This window comes from Delphinapterus leucas, chromosome 1 (genome assembly GCF_059928025.1).
Source record: "Delphinapterus leucas isolate spDelLeu-1000000601 "Yukka" chromosome 1, BTC_Dleu_Yukka2, whole genome shotgun sequence".
Taxonomy (NCBI): Eukaryota; Metazoa; Chordata; class Mammalia; order Artiodactyla; family Monodontidae; genus Delphinapterus; species Delphinapterus leucas.
This window is the reverse complement of record NC_143129.1, coordinates 146207269-146229107: the sequence shown is the minus strand read 5'-3', so window position 1 is coordinate 146229107 and position 21839 is coordinate 146207269. Positions and strand designations below refer to the sequence as shown.

At 41.2% G+C, this 21839-nt stretch overlaps 1 protein-coding gene across 3 annotated transcripts in view; it reads left to right on the top strand.

Moving 5' to 3' along the window:
- SCP2 (sterol carrier protein 2) overlaps positions 1 to 14847 on the top strand; it is a 161924-nt gene extending 147077 nt beyond the window's left edge. For all 3 annotated transcript variants that reach the window (XM_022575710.2, XM_022575708.2, XM_022575709.2), the window contains 2 exons: positions 10471 to 10550; positions 13696 to 14847. In XM_022575710.2, the coding sequence (XP_022431418.1) occupies positions 10471 to 10550; positions 13696 to 13791 (176 nt within the window). In that variant the 3' untranslated portion in view covers positions 13792 to 14847. The remainder of the gene's footprint in view (positions 1 to 10470; positions 10551 to 13695) is intronic.
- Positions 14848 to 21839: the final 6992 nt, after the last annotated feature.

The following is a 21839-nucleotide window of genomic DNA, read 5'->3' as shown; positions in this document are numbered from 1 at the left end:
TGATGATGGTGTATGACCCTTTTAATGTGTTGTTGCATTCTATTTGCTAGTATTTGTTAAGGATTTTTGCATCTATATTCATCAGTGATCTTGGTCTTGAATTTTCTTTTTTTGTAGTATCTTTGTCTGGTTTTGATTTCAGGGTGATGGTGGCCTTGTAGAATGAGTTTGGGAGCATTCCTTCCTCTGCAGTTTTTTGGAAGAGTTTGGGAAAGATAGGTGTTAGCTCTTCTCTAAATGTTTGATAGAATTCACCTCTGAAGCCATCTGGTCCTGGACTTTTTGTTTGTTGGAAGATCTTTAGTTATAATTTCAATTTCCCTACTTGTGATTGGTCTGTTTATATTTTCTAATTCCTTCTGGTTCAGTCTTGGAGAGTTTTTTCTTTCCAAGAATTTGTCCATTTCTTCCAGGTTGTCCATTTTAATGGCATATAGTCGTCATTGCAGTCTTATGATCCTTTGTATTTCTGTGGTGTCAGTTGTAATTTCTCCTTTTTCATTTCTAATTTTATTGATTTTAGTCTGCTCCCTTTTTTACTTGATGAGTCTGGCTAAAGGTTTATCAATTTTTTTTTTATATTCTCAAAGAACCAACTTTTAGTTTTACTGATTTTTGCTATTGTTTTCTTTGTTTCTATTTCATTTATTTCTGCTTTGATCTTTATGATTTCTTTCCTTCTACTGACTTTGGGTTTTCTTTGTTCTTCTTTCTCTAATTGTTTCAAGTATAGGATTAGATTGTTTATTTGAGATTTTCTTGTTTCTGGAGGTGAGATTGAATTGCTATAAACTTCCCTCTTAGAACTGCTTTAGCTGCATCCCATATGTTTTGGGTTGTCATGTTTTCATTGTCATTTGTTTCTATGTATTTTTTAATTTCCTCTGATTTATTCAGTGATCTCTTGGTTATTTAGCAATGCAGTGTTTAGCCTCCATGTATTTGTGTTTTTTACAGTTTTTTTTTTCCTGTAATTGATTTCTAACCTCATAGTGTTGTGGTCAGAAAAGATGTTTGATATGATTTCAATTTTCTTAAATTTTCCAAGGCTTGATTGTGACCCAAGTTGTGATCTGTCCTGGAGAATGTTCCATGTGCACTTGAGAGGAAAGTGTATTCTGCCACTTGCGGGTGGAATGTCCTATAAATAGCAATTAAATCTATCTGGTCTGTTGCATCATTTAAAACCTGTGTTTCCTTATTTATTTTCATTTTGGATGATCTGTCCATTGTTGTAATTGGGTGTAAAGGTCCCCCACTATTATTGTGTTAGTCTTGATTTCCCCTTTTATGGCTGTTAACGTTTGCCTTATGTATTGAGGTACTCCTATGTTGGGTGCATAAACATTTATAATTGTCATACTTTCTTCTTGGATTGATCCCTTGATCATTATGTAGGGTCCTTCCTTATCTCTCTAACAGTCTTTATTTTAAAGTCTATTTTATCTGATAGGAGTATTGCTACTCCAGCTTTCTTTTGATTTCCATTTCCATGGAATATCTTTTTCCATCCCCTCACTTTCAGTCTGTATGTGTCCCTAGGTCTGAAGTGGTTTCTTGTAGACAGCATATATACGGGTCTTGTTTTTGTATCCATTCAGCGAGGCTGTGTCTTTTGGTTGGAGCATTTAATCCATTTTCATTTAAGGTAAGTATCGATATGTATGTTCCTATTACCATTTCCTTAATTGTTTTGGGTTTGTTTTTGTAGGTCTTTTTCTTCTCTTGTGTTTCTCACCTAGAGAAGTTCCTTTAGCATTTGTTGTAAAGCTGGTTTGGTGGTGCTGAATTCTCTTAGCTTTTGCTTGTCTGTAAAGCTTTTGATTTCTCCATCAAATCTGAATGAGATCCTTGCTGGGTAGAGTAATCTTGGTTGTAGGTTTTTTCCTTTCATCACTCTAAATATATCCTGCCTCTCCCTTCTGGCCTGCAGAGTTTCTGCTGAAAAATCAACTGATACCCTTATGGGGATTCCCTTGTATGTTATTTTTTGCTTTTCCCTTGCTGCTTTTAATTTTTTTTTTTGTTTTTTTGATTTAATTTTTCTTAGTTTGATTAATATGTGTCTTGGTGTGTTTCTCCTAGGATTTATCCTGAAGGGACTTTCTGCGCTTCCTGGACTTGGTTTGCTCTTTCCTTTCCCATGTTAGGGAAGTTTTCAACTATAATCTCTTCAAATGTTGGTGCGTTTAATGTCCCAGAGGCCTCTAGGACTGTCCTCAATTCTTTTCATTCTTTTTTCTTTATTCCGCTCCTTGGCAGTTATTTCCACCATTTTGTCTTCCAGCTCACTTATTTGTTCTTCTGCCTCAGTTTTTCTGCTATTGATTCCTTCTAGTGTATTTTTCATTTCAGTTATTGTGTTGTTCATCACTGTTTGTTCTTTAGTTCTTCTAGGTCTTTGTTAACATTTCTTGTATTTTCTGGATCCATGCCTCCATCCTGTTTCTGAGATTTTGGATAATCTTTTTTTTTAATTAATTAATTTATTTATTTTTGGCTGCATTGCGTCTTTACTGCTATGCACAGGCTTTCCCTTATTGCAGTGAGTGGGGGCTATTCTTCGTTGTGGTGCGCAGGCTTCTCATTGCGGTGGCTTCTCTTGTTGCGGAGCGCGGGCTCTAGGCACGTGAGCTTCAGTAGTTGTGGCACACAGGCTCAGTAGTTGTGGGTCATGGGCTCCAGAGTGCAGGCTCATTTGTTGTGGCACACAGGCTTAGTTGCTCCACCGCATATGAACCTGTGTCCCCTGCATTGGCAGGCGGATTCCTAACCACTGCACCACCAGGGAAGCCCCTGGATCATCTTTACTATCATTACTCTGAATTCTTTTTTCAGGTAGGTTGCGGAGCACGGGCTCTAGGCACGTGAGCTTCAGTAGTCGTGGCACACGGGCTCAGTAGTTGTGGGTCATGGTCTCCAGAGCGCAGGCTCATTTGTTGTGGCACATGGGCTTAGTTGCTCCACGGCATATGAACCTGTGTCCCCTGCACTGGCAGGCGGATTCCTAATCACTGCACCACCAGGGAAGCCCCTGGATCATCTTTACTATCATTACTCTGAATTCTTTTTTCAGGTAGGTTGCCTATTTCCTCTTCATTTATTTGATCTTGTAGGTTTTTACCTTACTCTTTCATCTGTAACGTATTTTTTTGTCGTCTCATTTTTTTGATGGGTGGGGCTGTGTTCCTTCTTACTGGTTGTTTGGCCTGAGGCATCCAGTGCTGGAGTTTTTACAGTTGGATAGAGCTGGGTCTTGGTGCCGAGATGAGGACATCCGGGAGATCTCACTCTTACTAGTATTCCCTGAGGTCTGAGGTTCTCTGTTAGTCCAGTGGTTTGGACTCAGTGCTCCCACCACAGGAGCTCAGGGTTGACCTCTGGCCTGGGAACCAAGATCCCTTAAGGTGCACGGCACAGCAAAAGAAAAAAAAAAAGCAGTACAATAACAAAGAATAAAAGATAAAATTAGAAAAATTTTAAAGTTAGAAAAAATAAATATATAAGTGAAACAACAAGGTAAAACACAACCACAAACCCCCCTCCCCCGAAAAAATAAGAAAAATGGGCCGGAAAAGGCCTTGGCTGTGGGGGCAGAGCTTAGGTTGGGGTGGGGCCTATGCTCAGGATCCATGAGGCAGGAAAAGGCAGCATGGCTGGAGGGGGCCTCGGACAGCAGAGTTCAGAGGTAAGGCCCTGGGTGGGAGTGCAGGGCCGGGGTTTAGGCCCAGTGTAGCTGGAGGGGGCCTCGGAGGGCGGAGGATCTGGCCTGGGACCTCAGTAGGCTCCCAGGTGCCCGAGTGAGTGGGGAAAACGCTGGCCTATTTCCCTTCTCATCCTCTCGGTCCCCGCTGATCCCCTCACTGTGAGTGGGCCCCTCCCAAGGGTGGAAACCCCACCGTTCCCCAGCCGCCCCTCAGTGCACCGGTCCTGTCTGGCCTCTACTCCCCACCCACGCCCTCAGGACCCGGGCGGCCAGAGGGGGTCTGGGAGGGCAGAGGATCATGCCCGGGACCTCAGTAGGCTCCCCAGGGCCCAAGTGGGTGGGGGAAACGCTGGCTGCCTTCCCTTCCGATCCTCTGGCCTCTCAAGGGTCTCTCCCCATCCCCGTTTCTCCCCTCACCGTGTGGATGGGCTCCTTCAGGTGTGAGAACCCCTCGCCTCCCCCAGCCATCTCTCAAGGGTGCCGGTCCCATCCCACCTCCACTTCTCCTCCCCGCTCCCTCCCCGCCACGTCCCACCTGGTCATTCGGGGTTCCTCCCATCCCCTTAGGTGTCCGTGGTTCCCCACAAGTACCCGGTAGGTGCCCTAGTTGTGAGGAGACGCGAACTCTGTGTCCTCGTACTCCTCCATCTTGACTCTGCCCCCAAGGAGATTTTTGAAGAAAAATTTTCCTGTTCTGTTGTTACTGTTTGTTTGTTTTGAAAGATTATATGCTTATGGAAACATACGGCAAATTTTCAGAAAAACCTTGCTCTCTGCATATGAACCCTGGCAGCGAGCTCTCCCCACATTAGGTGCCCCATCCCATACCTGAAGGGATTTTACCCTGAATTTCTGCTGAAACTGATACTTGTTGGCAGCTAGGAGTGGCGCTGAAATATGGACTTACCAGTAAAAGCTACCGTGGGAAATTGCCAGCTCCTTTTACATCAGCCAACAAATGACCATTTGTTAGAGATCAGCTATGTTAAAGCATTAATAACCTGTCCTAGTTTGAACTGGCATCTTAAAGAGAATCGCTAGATCTTTTGACATGTACATACTGTTGAGAGGTTTACTTTCTGTTAGCAAAGTAAGATTTACTTAAATGTATTTCATTTGCTTATATTCTAAGAGTTTGGTAATGATACAGATGGTTATATCAAGGACTTTTAGGCTTTGTGCATTTTTCCATAATCTTTTCTTGCTGCCTGGTGTTTCTGCATGAATTCGGCCCCTCCCTCCTCTCCTTTGAAATGACTCGCATATCTCCAGGAAGCCAACTTTAATTAATTTAACACGATATATTATTCTTTCATTCGTATATTCTTCCCTCTCAGGACCTGTTTGAGTTCTCAACCCTGCCCCTTAATGGGGAACATGATACAGAAGGCCTCAGAGTCTCTCATCCCCAAGGTACAGGGGAAAGAGCATAGCCTTTGGAGATACTGAAACCTGGGTTCAGACCTTGGCTTTGTCACTTACTAGGTATACCTTCCCTGAGTCCAGTTGTCTCATCTAGAAAATGGTGAGAATAATGTCTATCCATGGAGCTGTTGTGGGGATTAAATGAGATAAAAGGTATGTAAAGTCCCTAGCATGGTAAGTGCTCAGTAAATCATTGCTTCCTCCCCAACCCACATATTAAACATTAATTTTGCATAAACACACTGGAATTGTCTGTGACTCCTCAAAAGGACTAGGGGAGCTGAGAAAGCATCTGGGATACATCAGATGCAGATGAATTGGGGAAGGCTCAATTAAAACTGAGCTGTTGGGGCTTCCCTGGTGGCGCAGTGGTTGAGAGTCCGCCTGCTGATGCAGGGGACATGGGATCGTGCCCCGGTCCGGGAAGATCCCACATGCCGCGGAGCGGCTAGGCCTGTGAGCCATGGCCGCTGAGCCTGCGCGTCCGGAGCCTGTGCTCCGCAATGGGAGAGGCCATAACAGTGAGAGGCCCGCATACCGCAAAAAAAAAACAACAAAAAACTGAGCTGTTGAATGTTTGTATTCTTCCTGTAACAGGGGGAAGCCATAGAGCTTAGGAGTTGGGAGTGTGGGCTTTGGCAGCAGGAATCTGCTTTCATACCTAGCTCAGCCACTTAGTAGCTGTGTGACCTTGGGCAAGTTGTTTGACCTCTCTGACCCTCATAGGGTTATTGTATGAGTCTAGGTATGTGAAGTAATCGGCATAGTGAGAGCTCAGTAAATGCTGATATAGTAACAGCAGCAGCAGCAGCATTTATTTCCTAAAGTCACCTTTTTATTGACTATGAGTCCTTTTTTTGGCATATTAGGATCTAATCCAACTATGAATCAAGTCCAGTTATCTCAATTTGCTAGCTTTTTTTCTCCCTGCTCTTTGATGTTATATATCTACAGGAGAACTGGATTTTCTAGGTTGTAAATACCTTAATTTTTAAGACTTCAGACCTTTTTTCAAGTAATAAGAGAAAATTTTGTTACAGGCAAAGATGGAGGGGCTATTGAATCACAGTCTTTTTATGGGCTATCCCTGCATTCTGAGACATATAATAAAAACTTTTATTTTCAATCTTGTTTTCGTTACTTAATAATATAGGCATGCTATACTTTCATAGTTTACCCCCATCTTAGGCCATTTGGGCTGCTATATCGAACATACCACAGCCTGGGTAGCTTATAAACAACAGAAATTTACTTCTCACAGCTCTGGTGGCTGGAAGTCCTAGATAAAGGCATCAGTATGGTCCCGTTTGGTGAGGGCCCTCTTCCTGGTTCATAGCCAGTGCCTTCTTGCTGTGGGCTTATATCATGGAAGGAGCTAGGGGTCTCTCTGGAGCCTCTTTATAAGGCATTAATCCCATTCATAAGGGCTCTACCCTCATGACCTTCCAAAGGCCCTCCCTACCAATACCATCACATCAGGCATTAAGATTTCAAAATACGAGTTTTGCGGGGGATGCAAACATTCAGACCATAGCAACTCCTATTTTTTTTTATTAAGGCACAGATTATCTAACTATTGGGCCGTAATTTGATATTATTACTATTAGTGGTAGTAGTACTATTAGAGTACTATTGTTATATTGATTGCCTGAAACACTGACTACTGAAAATTTTGATTTCTTGGTGAATTTTTCCTTTTGCACTTGTCCAAGGTAGACATTGCTGATTTAGCAATAAGATATTAGAGTCTTTGTGGTATGGCCTTTTTTGCATTATACTTTGGTTATACTACTAAAATTAATATTTTAAACCTATTTGCAGGGCAGGAATGGAGACGCAGACGAAGAGAACGGACATGCGGACACTGGGGAGATGGGGAGGGTGGGAGATTAGGATTGACATATATACACTAACATGTGTAAAATAGATAGCTAGCTCGGTGCTTTGTGATGACCTAGATGGGTGGGATGGTGGGGTGTGGGAGAGAGGTCCAAGAGGGAGGGGATATATGCATACATACAGCTGATTCACTTTGTTGTACAGCAGAAACGAACACAACATTATAAAGCAACTATACTCCAATAAAAAAATGAATATTTTTAAAACTTTGTTTTTATATAGTAATACATACTTAAGTGCAAAAAAATTGGGAAAGATAGAGAAACAAAATGAAAAAATTACTCTCCTATAATCCTACCATCTATATCAGGGGTTGACAAATTATGACCTGTGGGCCAAATTCATCCCACCACCTGTTTTTTTTTGTTTTGTTTTGTGTAAAAGTTTTCTGAAGTCTAGCCTGTAAGGAAGGGCATGAATCTGTAGCGTACAGCCTGATAAATGTTAACAAATGAACACATCTCCCAGATCAAGATGCATAATGTTGCCAGCACTGTAGAAACCTCCCTGACACCACCTCCCATCACTATCCACTCCCAAAAGGAACCACTCTTCCAAATTCTGTCACCATAGGTTGATATTATTTATTTTGGAAATTCGTATAGATGGAACCATACAATATTTACTCTTTTAGGTGTGGCTTCTTTCACTCAGCATTGTAAGATTTATTACATTGTTGCATGTAGCAGTAGTTCATTTCTACTATGTGAATACACCAGAATTTATTTATTCAGTTCATGGTTGCTGTATCTCCACAGTTTTCCATTTTGTGGCCTTATGAATAAAGGTGTTACGTATATTCTCATATGTGTCTTTTAGTGGACACATGTACTTATTTCCATTTGGCATATAACCAGGAGTAGAAATACTAAGTCATGAGCTACCATATAGCCAGTTTTTTGATATGGATATACTATTTTACAGTCTCTTCCATATTATATGAGAGTTTCATTTGCTCCACATTTTTGACAGTACTTGGTAATGTCAGTTTTTTTTTTTTTTAAGTCAGGTTCATTGAGGTATAATCTACATACAGTAAAATCTACCTTTTTTAGATGTACAATTCTGTGAATTTAGACAAATGCATACAGTTGTATAGCCACTACCAAAAATCAAGATATAGAATATTTCCAAAAAATGTCGGGGCTTCCCTGGTGGCGCAGTGGTTGAGGGTCTGCCTGCTAGTGCAGGGCACGCGGCTTTGAGCCCTGGTCTGGGAAGATCCCACATGCCGCGGAGCAACTAGGCCCTTGAGCCACAACTACTGAGCCTGCGCGTCTGGAGCCTGTGCTCCGCAACAAGAGAGGCCGCGATAGTGAGAGGCCCGTGCACCGCGATGAAGAGTGCCCCCCGCTTGCCACAACTAGAGGAAGCCCTCGCACAGAAACAAAGAGCCAACACAGCCAAAAATAAATAAATAAATAAATAAATAAATTAAAGTACCCTTAATTTAAAAAAAAAAATGTTCTCATGTCCTTTTGTAATCAAACCCCTTCTCTCACCCTCAGGCCCTGGCAACCCCGGATCTGATTTCTGTCCCTGTAGTTTCACTTTTTCCAGAATGTCGTAAACTGCAAGTGGAATCATACAGTATGCAGCTTTTTGAGCCTGCTTCTTTCACGTATTATCAGTAGTTCGTTCCTTTTTGTTGCTGAGTAGTTTATCCATTCACCAGCTGGAGTATATTTGGTTTCTTTCAGCTTTGGGCTATTTAAATAAAGCCACTATGAGCATCCGCATACAGGTTTTTGTGTGGATTTATGTTTTCATTTCTCTTCAGTAAACACCTAAGAATGGGATTGGCAGGTCATATGGCATGTGTATGTTTAGCTTTCTAGGAAATGTCCAGACTGTTGTCTAAGGTGGCTGTACCCTTTTCCAGTCCCTCCAGCATTGTTCTGACCTGCTAGTTGCTCCTCATCCTCACCGGCACTGGGTATTATCTTTTTTTTTTTCAGCCATTCATTCTAGTAGGTACGTTGTAGTATCTCAACTGTACTTTTAATTTGCATTTTCCTGATGACTAATGGCATTGAACACTGCTTCATGTGCTTTTTTGGACCATTTGGAGATCTTTTGTATTGTGCCTGTTTGTTATTTGCCCACTTTTGTATTGAACTATCTAACCTTTTCTAATTGAGTGATAGGAGTTTTTTATATTTTCTGGATACAAATTCTCTGTTAGATCTGTGAGTTGCAAATATCTTATCCCTCTTGGTCTGCTACCTGTTTTGAAAACAGTTTTATTGGAACACAGCTACATTCATTTGTTTATGTATCTCTGTGGCTGCTCTCGTGCCACAGGTGCAGAGCTGAGTAGTTGCAGGAGAGACCTAGTGGCCTGCAAAGCCTAAAATATTTAGTGTCTGATCCTTTACAGAAAAAGTTTGTTAACCCCTGATCTAGATGACTATTCATCTTCTAACAAATTACCACAAACTTAGTGGTTTAAAAAAATGCACACATTTATTTATTACCTCACAGCTTCCATGGGTAAGTTGGCTGAGGACAGCTTAGCTGGGTCCTCTGCATAGGGTGTCGCAGGCCGTGGTCAGGGTGTTGGCCAGGGCTGAGTTCTCATCTAGAGACTTGACTGGGGAAGTGGTTCGTGTCCAAGTTCACTGATGCTGCTGGAAGAATTAATTTCCTTGTAGCTGTGAGAATGATAGCTTTAGTTTTTACTGGTCATTGGTCAGAGTCTGCCCTCAGCTCCTAAAGGTCAGTACCCTGCCATGTAGCCCTCTCCATATGCAGTATGCAGTTCACAGTATAGCAGCTAGCTTATTCAAGGCCGGCAGTAGAGTGAGAGAGAGCCAGCAAGACAGAGTCTTATGCAGTGTAACAGAACACAGGAATGACAGCCCATCACCGTTGCCACATTCTGCAGGCTAGAAGCAAGTCACAGGTCCTGCCCACACTCGAGAGGAGGGGATTATACAAAGGCATGAATACCAGAAGGCAGGGATCACAGGGGTCACCTTAGAGTCTGTGTGCCACAGTAGCTATTATTAATATATTGGTCTCCAAGTTTACAGATGTTTTTTCTGTACATACATAATTGAATATCTGTTTTTAAGCAAAACTTGGGTCCATTCTTACAGTTTGTTTTGTAACTGGCTTATATAACAGTATCATGAAGAATATAACATACATATCTTTCCAGGTCAATAAAATGTAGATCCACATCATCTAATGACTGCATTGTATCCCATTATATGAATATACCATGATTTATTTAATAAATTCCCTTTTGTTAAATATTGAGGTTGCTTGTGATTTATGTCACATTTCGCCAGGCTGCCATAGAGTGTATGTGAGTGCCCATTTGCCCACACTAATTCTGGATGTGATTCTGTTGCAGTCAGTGGCTTTTGACTAAAATGTATGCATGAAACTGAACACTCCCCATTTCTCCTTCCTTCTGCATGTCTCTGTTTTAGATAAGAAGGCCGACTGCACAATTACAATGGCTGACTCGGACTTACTGGCTTTGATGACTGGTAAAATGAATCCTCAGTCGGTAAGTATGATGGCACTTATATCCTTTTCTTAGGTGGGTTTTAGCCCGTTTCGCTTCATCACCTACCTCAACCTCATCCCATAAAGTGCAAAGTGGTAAAACCCACAAAACTCGGTGTTCCCCAAATGTTCACTTAACAAATGACCGTTGTGAAGCTAATGATGTGCCAGACAATGCCCTGTGTGCTGGAAATGTCCAGATGTAGAAGAAATAGTCCCCATGCTCAGGGTGTCCACAATTTGGTACGAGACAGGTCTGCAAAAGAGTAAGTGCAGGGCTTCCCTGGTGGTGCAGTCATTAAGAATCTGCCTGCCAATGCAGGGGACGCGGGTTTGAGCCCTGGTCCGGGAAGATCCCACATGCTGTGGAGCACCTAAACCCGTGCACCACAACTACTGAGCCTGCGCTCTAGAGCCCACGAGCCACAGCTACTGAGCCCATGCACCACAACTACTGAAGCCCACATGCCTAAAGCCCGTGCTCTGCAACAAGAGAAGACACCGCAGTGAGAAGCCCGTGCACTGCGACGAAGAGTAACCCCCGCTCACCGCAGCTAGAGAAAGCCTGCACACAACAACAAAGACCCAATGCAGCCAAAAATAAATAAATAAAATAAATTTAAAAAAAAAACAACTTAAGAGTAAGTGCAGCCAAATATCCAAGGTGCCCTGCATTACTTGTGGTCAGGGAGGGTGGAGGAAGGAGAAGCCACATCTTCCCGGGCCATCAGAGAAGGCTTCACGGAGGAAACAATGCTTGGCTGAGTCCTGGGAGTGATCAGGAGTTAGCAGTGCACAGATGGAGAGTAGGGGCCATCAGATAGAAGGAGGGTCGGGTGTGAACAAAGGCATGATCTTTTACATTTCGTATCTTTGCCCGTGCTCTTTTTTTTGCCTGAGCTGTCCTTCCTTGACAAACTCCTTGCCTTTCAAAATGAACTTAGATGTTATGTCCAGAGACTTCCTACCACATTGTTGGGGAGCTATAGTCAGTCCCTCTTCTGGGCCACTTACTGGCCTGCTAGCCTGGCACTTGTCTCATTATACTAGTCATAATGTGCCTATCTCTTCCCTATTAGATTGTGTGTATCTCAAGGGAACAAAGCACATCTTGTTCATCTTTGTGTCTCCAGAACTTAGCATGATGCCTTGCGTTTTTGGGTTTTCACAATTAATTTGCATTTGTCTAAAATGTATTTATGCCTTGTGTAGATTTTCCAGGCCCCCAGATTGTCAAGGGTCTTCTTATACTCTTTAGTTGTACAGTGTGGAACAGACTTGATATACATTATCCATAGATAACACAAAGGAAGCTAAAATGCTGCTTTCCACTGTAACCTTATTTTTTTGTCGTTGCCTCAGCCTGATTTGTTTTAGGTCTTGTTCCCGTGATACCCTGGTAATTTGAAAGATTGGATAAAAAAACTAAATCTGACTCCTACTCGTATTCCTTTTAAAAATGCTTTTTCTAAGCAGCTAAGCATATTTCAGCTGATGCGTCGACAAGTGAGAGACTTGCATCTGTGATGTTTCAACTGAATACACACCATTGACATTGACATTTCCACCCACTGCGCCCTCTCCAAAAATCTGGACAGAACAGAGGCCACCAATCTCGGAGTTGGCCGACGTCCTCCTTCCCACCCACCGCTGCTTATTCCACGGTGCACGCCATGCACTTCCTTGGCAGTGTGGTCAGGCTTCGCACTCAGCTGCCCTCGTTCTCTCAGTTTATCTGTTTACCACCCATTTTGGGGAGTGAAGTGTCAGCTTACTTTTCCTGAACACCTGTTAGCACCCAAAGGAATTAAAGATAAAAATAGGAGACGTTTCTGTTAGTGTGCTAATGGCCTTCCCTTATGCTCAGTAGAAGATTTGACTGGAAACCATTAAATGCAGTGGAAATTATAATTTCAGTGTTTGGCTACGGTTGAAACAAAGCAATGTGCTCTCCAGAAGAAAGCAAATGTAGAACACCTTAGGGGCCAGATTTAAATGACTCTTATGTTCGGATTCTCTAAAAAGTGAAGACTCATTTTTCTCTATAATAATTATTAAGTGAAAAGTCATTTCCTCTTTTAATTAAGAAAAGGGAAGTATGGTGAGTTTCTCTTCTAGGTACTACTGGTCCATACTTTTAAAGGACATATGTTAAATATATTGTGTTCTGAGACACCTGACCTTAAAGTCATCAGACAGAAGGCTGTGTGCCATATAGAAAGAAATATTTAGTTTGTCCAGACAGAGGAGAAAAAAAAAAGGAATTAGTCACCCTCACCAGAAGGTGTAGAGAAAGCAGAGCTCTGAGATTTCCTATGGATGAGGCAGAAGAGCCCCTCACTTCTTAATGAATATACTTGTTAGGAAGCTAAGACTACCAGAACTTTTCCTGTAGCTTTTCCTTATTTTAAGAATTGAGTCGAAAGACTGAGATCGTAGCAGGGAAATCATGCTATGTTCCCAATTTTGCTATTTCTTTAAAGTTTTCCTGGGATTTTGTTACATGATAAATTTAGCAAACATCATGTGATCTAATCCCAGGCAGTTGTTAAATGGAACAAACTGTGGCTCTGCACTTGGGATTGGTTTGATTCTTCTTATTGAGCCAAAGATTAACACAGGCACCTCAGTCTCAGCAGTCTGCCTGGCCTCCCTCTGTAGGGAATAAATCTTTATCACGTAGACCAAAAAAAGGGAGAAAAATGGTGACATTTCATCTGCATTGTATTGAATCCCAAGAGTTCATAAGTGTGTTATGCATGTGCTTTTTCTCCCTGCTAGCAGACCCACTGAACAAATGTGTAATGTTTTTAAACAAAATCGGTCTAGTATGAATCCACTCTGCCTAATATTTGGAAAACGTACCACCTTTGAGGAAGGCAGGTAAAGGCAGACTCAATTTTTAAGAGAACACATTTGGGAAAGATGTGCCTTTTGACGGCTCTGTGTAAAGCATGACTTTTACAAATGCGTCCTTTTGAAGACTCTGGTTCTAAATCTATTCCTGAAAGCCAAGTTTCATATTTTGAAGAAAGTTGAAGAGACCTGGATAAATAAACCATCTCAGGGCTGGATAGTCTAGAAATATCAGCGGTCTCAAAACAAAAAAACACCAAATGATAAATTTTCTTTCTTCTTCCTCACAGGCCTTCTTTCAAGGTAAATTGAAAATCACTGGCAACATGGGTCTGGCTATGAAGTTACAAAATCTTCAGCTTCAGCCAGGCAAAGCTAAGCTGTGAAGAACTCTCTCTGCCTACCTGTGAAAATCAGGATGAGATATATAGATATGTGTCCATATATTTCATTGTCAGAACCTAGATTGAAACTACACACTGGCAAATAGCGTGTTTGTTTTTAAATGGGTGTGACCGATCCTGTTTTTCCTAAGCTCTGGGTGACTAGAACCTGATGATGTACTACTGCTTTGCTGAATTGCGTACAACTGTGCATTACAAAGTTAATATGGTAATTATGGTTTGGGGTAAAATTGAGTTTTAGAATAAAATTAGGAATAGCAAAATCCAAAAACTATGTAAACAAAAGCTCTCATTTTGCTTATAAAGTATATTTGAGGATTATTCTGCTGAAGATTCAATTTAATTCAGTTTTCCCTGGGAGAACTAGGGAAGAAACAGAATACCAGTAGCTGGCCAGTAATTAGTGTTGTGCACTTAATGACCTTAATCTGTTTTCCATTGATAATTTTTAAAATTCTGTACTGGGATTTTTTTTTTTTTAAATCTTCACAGTTTTGCATTTCATGCCATCAAAACAGTATTTTCTTCCCAAATCAAAGAAATATGATCAAAGCTTGGGAGAAAAAATATATAGCTGAACACAGGCCTATTTTTTAAAACAAAAATATTTTTAAGTGAGTTTCCTTCCTGGAAAAAAAATCAGTGTATTAGAATCATAAACACTGTTGTTAAAAATAATTGAACAAATAAAGTTTGCTTTGAGATGCACAGTTTTCAAATTATAATCTCGTATTAATTTAATTTGTAAAACTCTCCTTCCTTTGTTATAATTTTCCCTTTTCATATGTTTAGTTTAACAAGCCACATTTAATTTACCTTCCTAGTTTTTTTTTTATTCAATTTAAAGGAATATTGCTTTTTATTCCTTTTTTTTAAAGGTAAATTTCATACCAGACTTTGGCATGTGATGTGTTTTCCCTACTTTTACCTTCCTAGTTTTTCTAATGCTAATGTTATTTCTAATAACTCGGTAAGATATGGGGTAGAGTAATGTTTTTGGAAGAATGTTTAATAGAAAATTAAAATAGCTCTTCCTCATCTCCTTTGTTTTTATTGTGTATGTTCTTTTTGTTCAGGGTTTTCTAAATGATGGAGAGTAAGAGAAACATTGGGGATTTACGATCTGTGTTATCTAGACTACTATCTACTGGTTACTTTGGCATAATCAATCACTAGCTCTTGATTAGGGAGGTGCTGTGTTGTGGTGGAAAGAGCACTTGACTAGGAGCCAGGAGTCTTGTTTTTCTTAGGCAAATAAGTAACTGTCTGCTAGCTTGTTTGCTGTTCGCTACCCTGTTTGCTAACCTGTTAAAAGAGGGCATTTAAGATGGTCTTTAAGGTCCCTTCTGTTCTGATAATCCTGTGATTCTACTCAGAGCCCAGTAGAACTGTTTGGGAGTTATCCAGGTCCCACCTTTCTGCTGTGAACACGTTTACTTCACCCAAAGGTGGTCAGAGGTAAAAAGCCAGGTGGTTTCATTTTGCTTGTTTAGATGTTTGGAGCCTCTACTAATCAAATCAGGACTGTGGATATGATCCCCCTAGGCCATTTAGCTTTGCATGTTCTGTGACCAACAGAACAGCATTTGGGGATGGGACAAGATGGTAAATTAAGGCAGTATAAGTTGATCTCAAGTCCCATAAAATCAGTTCAGAGCACAGACTTCCTAATCATAGAGGCTTTTTACTCTGAGAAGAAAAAACACTTCAAGAAAAAAGTTCCAACAAGATGTCTGATTTATTTGTGCTTTGGATTTGCTGCATTTTTCTGCCTTCACTTGTCCCAGATGTAGCAGGAGATGTTTGCTTTAGGCTTTAGGATGAACCTGAAAAAAACAAAAACAGACAAAAAAAGAAAAACAAAAACTTGCTCTTGGGGTAGAGATGTATCCATATATAAAAACAATTTATATGTATAATAGAAAAGTACTTAATGATAAAAATACAGTAGCAGTTTAATTTCTAGGGAAGCATCATGGTTTGGAGGAAAGAGGTTAACAGGTCTGGGTTAAAACTGATACTGTTACTGGTTTTGCTACTTGCGCAGGTTGAGCCTCAGTTGCCTGATCTGGAAAGTGGAGATTTTAATATTGACCTCCTAGGATTATTGAGAATCTAGAGAGGTAACATATGTAAAGTGCCTAAATTAGTGTTAGGTGTACATCGTGGTCATTCTTAGTTCCCTTACTGGAAATGTGAGTTCCCTTCCTCTCCCCACCTTTTGCCTCTGTGATATGTGATAAGATGTCTGTAGTGTGTTTTTTTTTTTATGTCCCACTTTTTGAGTCTTTTCTCATTTGTTCACTCACTGAACAAATATTTCTTAAGTGCCTGTCATATATTGGGTACCATATTGAGGGTAATGCTAAGCACTGGAGACAGCAGTGAGCTCCTCAGTCAAATCAAAGAGATGAATAATTATTACAGACTGATGTGCCGTGCAGGAGATGGTCAGAGTGCTGTCATGGAGAGTCATAGTGACTTTGACTCACTATGATACAGTGGTTAAGGGAGACATCTCTGAGGAGGTAATATATAAGCTGAGATCTATAGGTTGAGGAATGAACCATGCAAAGAACCATGCAGGAAAGGGGAAGAGACACCTGGCTTGTTCTAGAAATTGCAAGAGGGCCAGTGTGAGTGGAATATAATGACCCAGAAGGACAGGCCCAAGATGAGGCTGGATAGATACACAGGAGCCAGTTATATTGGAATCTGTTCGTTACAGTAAGGCATTTGTATTTCATTCTTACTTAGTGCATTTGGGAGCTGTTGAAGGTGTAGTTTTACATGTGTTTCTTTCTCACTCATGCTGCATATCCACTTCACCTTCATATCCTAAGTCTAGAACCCAGGCTAACGGAGCACTTCTGTCTGGAGCACTGCTCCCATTTCATTGTCCAAAGAAAGTCACATGCCTCACCTAACTTCACAATCTTACCATGTATCAGAAGAAGAGAATGGAGTTGGATTCTTTCTGAAGGAACTGATGACCATCACAGAAGGGCTCTAGGCAGGGGAATGAAATAATATAAACTGTCACTGTAGCTTCTGTGTGGAGAACGTACTGGGAGTACGGGGCTGGAGAATGGAAGGTGCTAGAAGATGGTGTCCTGGACTAGGGTGTCAGTGGTGGACTTAGATGTGGAAATTAGGCAGAGGTAGAGCTGACAGAACTTGGTGACTGGATATAGGGGCAAGAATGGCTTCCAGTGACTGGTCAGGTGAATGGTGGGTCATGACTGGAATGAGGAGGGGACAGCAGGTTTTAGGGAGAGTGGTTGAAATAATAAGCTCCACTTTTGAACTTGCTAACTTTGAGATGCCTGAAAAGATTTCCAGGTGGAGATATCAAGGAGGCAGTTGCATTTACAAGACTGGAGCTCAGAGGTGGGGTCAGCTTACAGATGCACTTTTGGAAGTCATGAGAATATGGGTGGTATTTAAAGCCACAGGAATGGATGGTGTTACCTGGGGAGGGAAGAAGGGGGATTAGAGTACGCCTTGTGGCACCCCAGCTGTTAGAGATCAGGTAGAAGAGGAGGATCTGGCAAGGGGTATGAGGACGAAGGACTAAAGAGGTGGAGGAAAATTTCCTGAGAAAAGATACAGCCTAAAAGTGGCAGCGGCCAACTGCGTCCTGTGCTGCTGGTGAGGTCAGTTAGGGTGACGTCTGAAGAGTGTCTACTGGAGTAAATTTGGCGACATGGAAGTCATTGGTGATTACTACAAAATCACTTTCAGTGCTAGATTGGAATTGGTTTCATAAAGAGCTACAAAAAACAAGAACAGAAAAGTTCCATTTGGTAGTGATATGTTCAGTTTCCAAGTGATTAGTGCAGAGCAAGCACATTAGCTAATACTTTTAGTTCTAGATTAGGTCATCTTGCACATGCTGTTCTCTGTGCCCACCCTCACCATTCTCTGCCTGCTGCCTGCCACCTTATCCACTTGGCAACTTCCTTTTCATCCTTTTCATGCCTTAGCTTTCAGGAAGTTGTCCCTCTTTGCCACACACACACACACACACACACACACACATACACGCAAACAAAACAAAAAAACAGTACGTAATCATTCCTTTGTAGTAATATGTTTCTGTCTCCCACCGAACAGAGAGCTCCTTAAGGGCAGGGACTGCATTTCATGCATCCATTTTGATACCCCCGGTGCAAAGTCTTGGCTTACTGTCATAAAGTGAATGAATGAGATAAGCTGAATAACAATTTCATATTCACAGGGGGCTTTTCTGAAGATAGGAACCTCATCATAGCAATGCATTCTCTATGACAATGACTTTCTGTTGCCCCGATGTTGAAAGAGAACATTAAAAATTCCTCTTTGGCCAGACTTACCTTGCTATTTCTTTTTTTTTTTTAAAGAATCAATTTTATTTATTTATTTTTGGTTGCACTGGGTCTTCGTTGCTGCATTCAGGCTTTCTCTAGTTGCGGTGAGCCGGGGCTACCCTTCGTTGCAGTGCGTGGGCTTCTCATTGCGGTGGCTTCTCTTGTTGTAGAGCACGGGCTCTAGGCGCGTGGGCTTCAGTAGTTGTGGCACGTGGGCTCAGTAGTTGTGGCCCACGGGCTCTAGAGGACAGGCTCAGTAGTTGTGGCACACGGGCTTAGTTGCTCCGCGGCATGTGGGAGCTTCCTGGACCAGGCCTCGAACCTGTGTCCCCTGCATTGGCAGGCAGATTCTTAACCACTGCACCAGCAGGGAAGTGCTATCTTGCTATTTCTTTGAAAATATTTGCAGCTTCTCAGAATAGTCTTTCAACTTAAGATTGAAGCAGCCTGAAGTAATCAGAAAAGTCAGTTTATTTGTAGTTTTATTACATGTTCGTAAAAAACAAAGTGGCGTAGTTGGTTCCGGGTACATTAAAATCATTAGTCTTCTTGCTGTACTTGTCTAGATGAATTAAAAGTCTCAGGTTTCTGTAATCCTTGTTGCATGTTTAGAAGAACAGTAATGGAGCACATGATCAGGAAGTTGAGCGTGGAGGTGATGGAGGAGTCACTGAGGTGGGATCAGAAGAATCTCAGATCAGGTCCTGTCTGCCTCCTGGAAGCTAAGTTAGGACAAGGCTTTAAGCTTCGTCAGACTTTAGTTTCTTCCTCTGCACAAGCGGGACCACTGTTCATGTTTTTAAAAATAGTCTCATTAGACTGTGAACACCTTGAGTGCAGGAACGGTTACTCACCTCTGTCTCTAGTATTAATACCATGTCTACCAAAGTAAGCATCAGCAAAGCTTTCTCAGACAAATGGGGAGCAGACAACCATCCATTAAAGCTCTTTTAAAATTGTCACATACCTTGTAAAAGGTTCAGTTACATATAAACATAAACTCCTTCTGTTTTCTTCATCTGTGTCACCGTAGAAAAAAGAAACATGAAGTTAAATCCTGTAAGTAACCGCTTTATCTTCTGAAACTTTAGCAGTTTGAGAAAATAATACATTTAGAGCAGCCTGGTGTAGTGGGAAAACTTGGGGCCTATCAGATGAGGGTTTTGGTCCTAGCTCTGGCACTTAAACATTGGGACCCTCCTTGAGCTGATAATGACTCTGAGCCTGTTTCTCACTCTGTAAAAAGAGAATAATAATGCCTACCTTGCTGGTTGTGAGGATTAGCAATTGTAGCTGTAAAATGTCACGTACTCGATAGATGGTGCCTAATGTTATTGGAGAAATCTTTTTTAACATGAAGGAATTTATTCATTGAAACATTTTGTAATAATCCCTTGAGTTCAGATAATCAGCTAACTTCAGGATTGGGGACAATTTGCATTCCTCGTTGACTGTCATCTTACGTTTTTCTCAAGATTCATTAAAATTTAATAGTCTCTGTAACTGAGTGAATATAGGATTATGTAGACTTTCAGAAGGTTTGCATTTCATCCAAAGATTACAGTTCTAGCTGTCCATGGCATGGTTGCTTTTTGAACACAAAGAAGTTGCTTGATTTTATTGACTGGGGGAAAAAAGGGTAATCAGCCAGATTGTACCTCTGGGTAACTTACTCTGTGGGATTGAGTTTGTTTAGAGACCACACTGATGTGAATTAGGAACTTTGGGCATACTACTAAACAGCTAATGAGGGCTCTGAAAGATTTATGTGCTATCAGGAACCACAGCCATGTCTGGCCAAATTTTAGAGTTTTTCTCAATAGAGAGTTACAAAATCTACTGGAAAGGTCCAGTATTAATATCTATCTGGAGACTGCTGCAAACAAACAGCTCTTTAGTTCTTGGTAAGAACAGAGACTATTGGGCCAGATTTCTGGCCCTTAAGAAATGTGGTGTTTGATTCCATTTGGCAGGAAGTTTAATCTGGTGCGGAAACTTTAGCCAGACTTCTTGGAGAAATATTTTTTTAATGTAACATATCCAAAACTTATTGCAAAAAGTAATGTCCACTTAGTCTATCTATTCTATTAATAATCATTTAAATGCTTTGTAAATATTCACAGTGCTGTTTTCAGCAACATCTAGTAAATGCTTGACCTTTTAGTTCCTGAATTTGTTGTGGCCATAAACTTTTATGTAAAATTGGGGGAAACTTTTATGTAAAATTGTAGCCTGCTGTTTATTTAAGCTGCAGGCAGAGAAGCAGTAAGTGCTACAGTTTTCTAATCAACTACCAAACAGTGGTAGGTCTTTGCAAGTTATTGTGTAATTCACTTTTTAGAATATGGCACCTTCTGTAGTGTACAGAACACTCGGTTCAAGATTAAACACCTCATTTAGAATATATGGACACGAATTTTGGACAGGAAGGCAGAGCGGTATAAGAGAACGGCTGACTTAGGCAGGCTGGAAGGAGCCTTCGCCTTGGCAAAATGATACCCAGGGGCAGGGGGTGATAACAGTTTACAAATATTTGAGAGGTGCAAAGACCAAAGGGGGAGGGGATTATTTTGCTTAGTTATTAAAAGTAATGAGAAGAAATATAGAAAGGAAAATTTCAGACTGAAAATCAGTTGAATTTCCTGACAGTAAAAATTGGTCATGAGAGGACTGAACGCTCCAACCACAGAGAAGATCCTAAACGAATCTGGCAAAGCAGGGCATTTCATTGCGGAAGATGTACCTCAACAGCGGCCGAAGGAGCATCTGAATGGGAGGAAATATTTTATTGACAGCCACTCTTGAGGATTTCTCTTTATCCCATTTATCAAAATCTTTTTTCTTCTATGTGTCAGAAAGAAGACTTCGATATCTTTTTATATTTACTTGTTTATACCCTGACGGGTTCCCTGACTTACTAGATACCTTCAGAAGAAACAGAAAGAAATGAGTATTCAGAAACTTTTAAGTTTTCACAATGTAAAAGCAGCCTGAATTTTTGTTTGTTTGTTCTTTTGTTTTAGTTTGTTTTTTTATTTAGCTTGAGGTAGTAGAATCTGAAAGCCACCAAATGGTAGCTGCAGTGTAGGAGACACCTCTCACTGGAGTTGGAACCAGAAGGCCTGAGTTCGAATCCTGGCTCAAGTACATACTCATTAGCTGGTCACCTGAGCAAGTTACTTATCCTCCCTGAGCATCAATTTCCTAAAATAAGGGGGCAATAATCCCATCATGCTTGGGAAGATTAAGTGAAACGATGTGTAGGAGAATGCTGCTGTACAATGAACCAGTCTAGTTGTGTTTGTGTTAGTTTTTTTTATTGCTACTGTGACAAATTACTGCAAACTTAGTGGCTTAACTTCTTACCTGGAGGTTCTGGGAGAGAGTCTGCTTCCATGCTCGTTCAGGATGTTGGCAGAATTCAGTTGCATGCGGCTGTGGGACTGCAGTCCCCGTATCCTTGCTGGCAGCCAGGGGTAGTTCTCAGCTTCTAGAGTCTGCCTGTATTTCCTGCATCTTTAAAGCTAGTCAAGTCCTCACATTTCAGATCTCTCTGACCTCCCCTTCTGCCTCATCTCCTACCTCCAGCCAGAGAAAGTTCTCTGTTTTTAAGAGCTCATGTGATCAGGTTAGAACCACCTGGTTCATCCGGGATGATCTCCCTATTTTAAGGTCCATAAC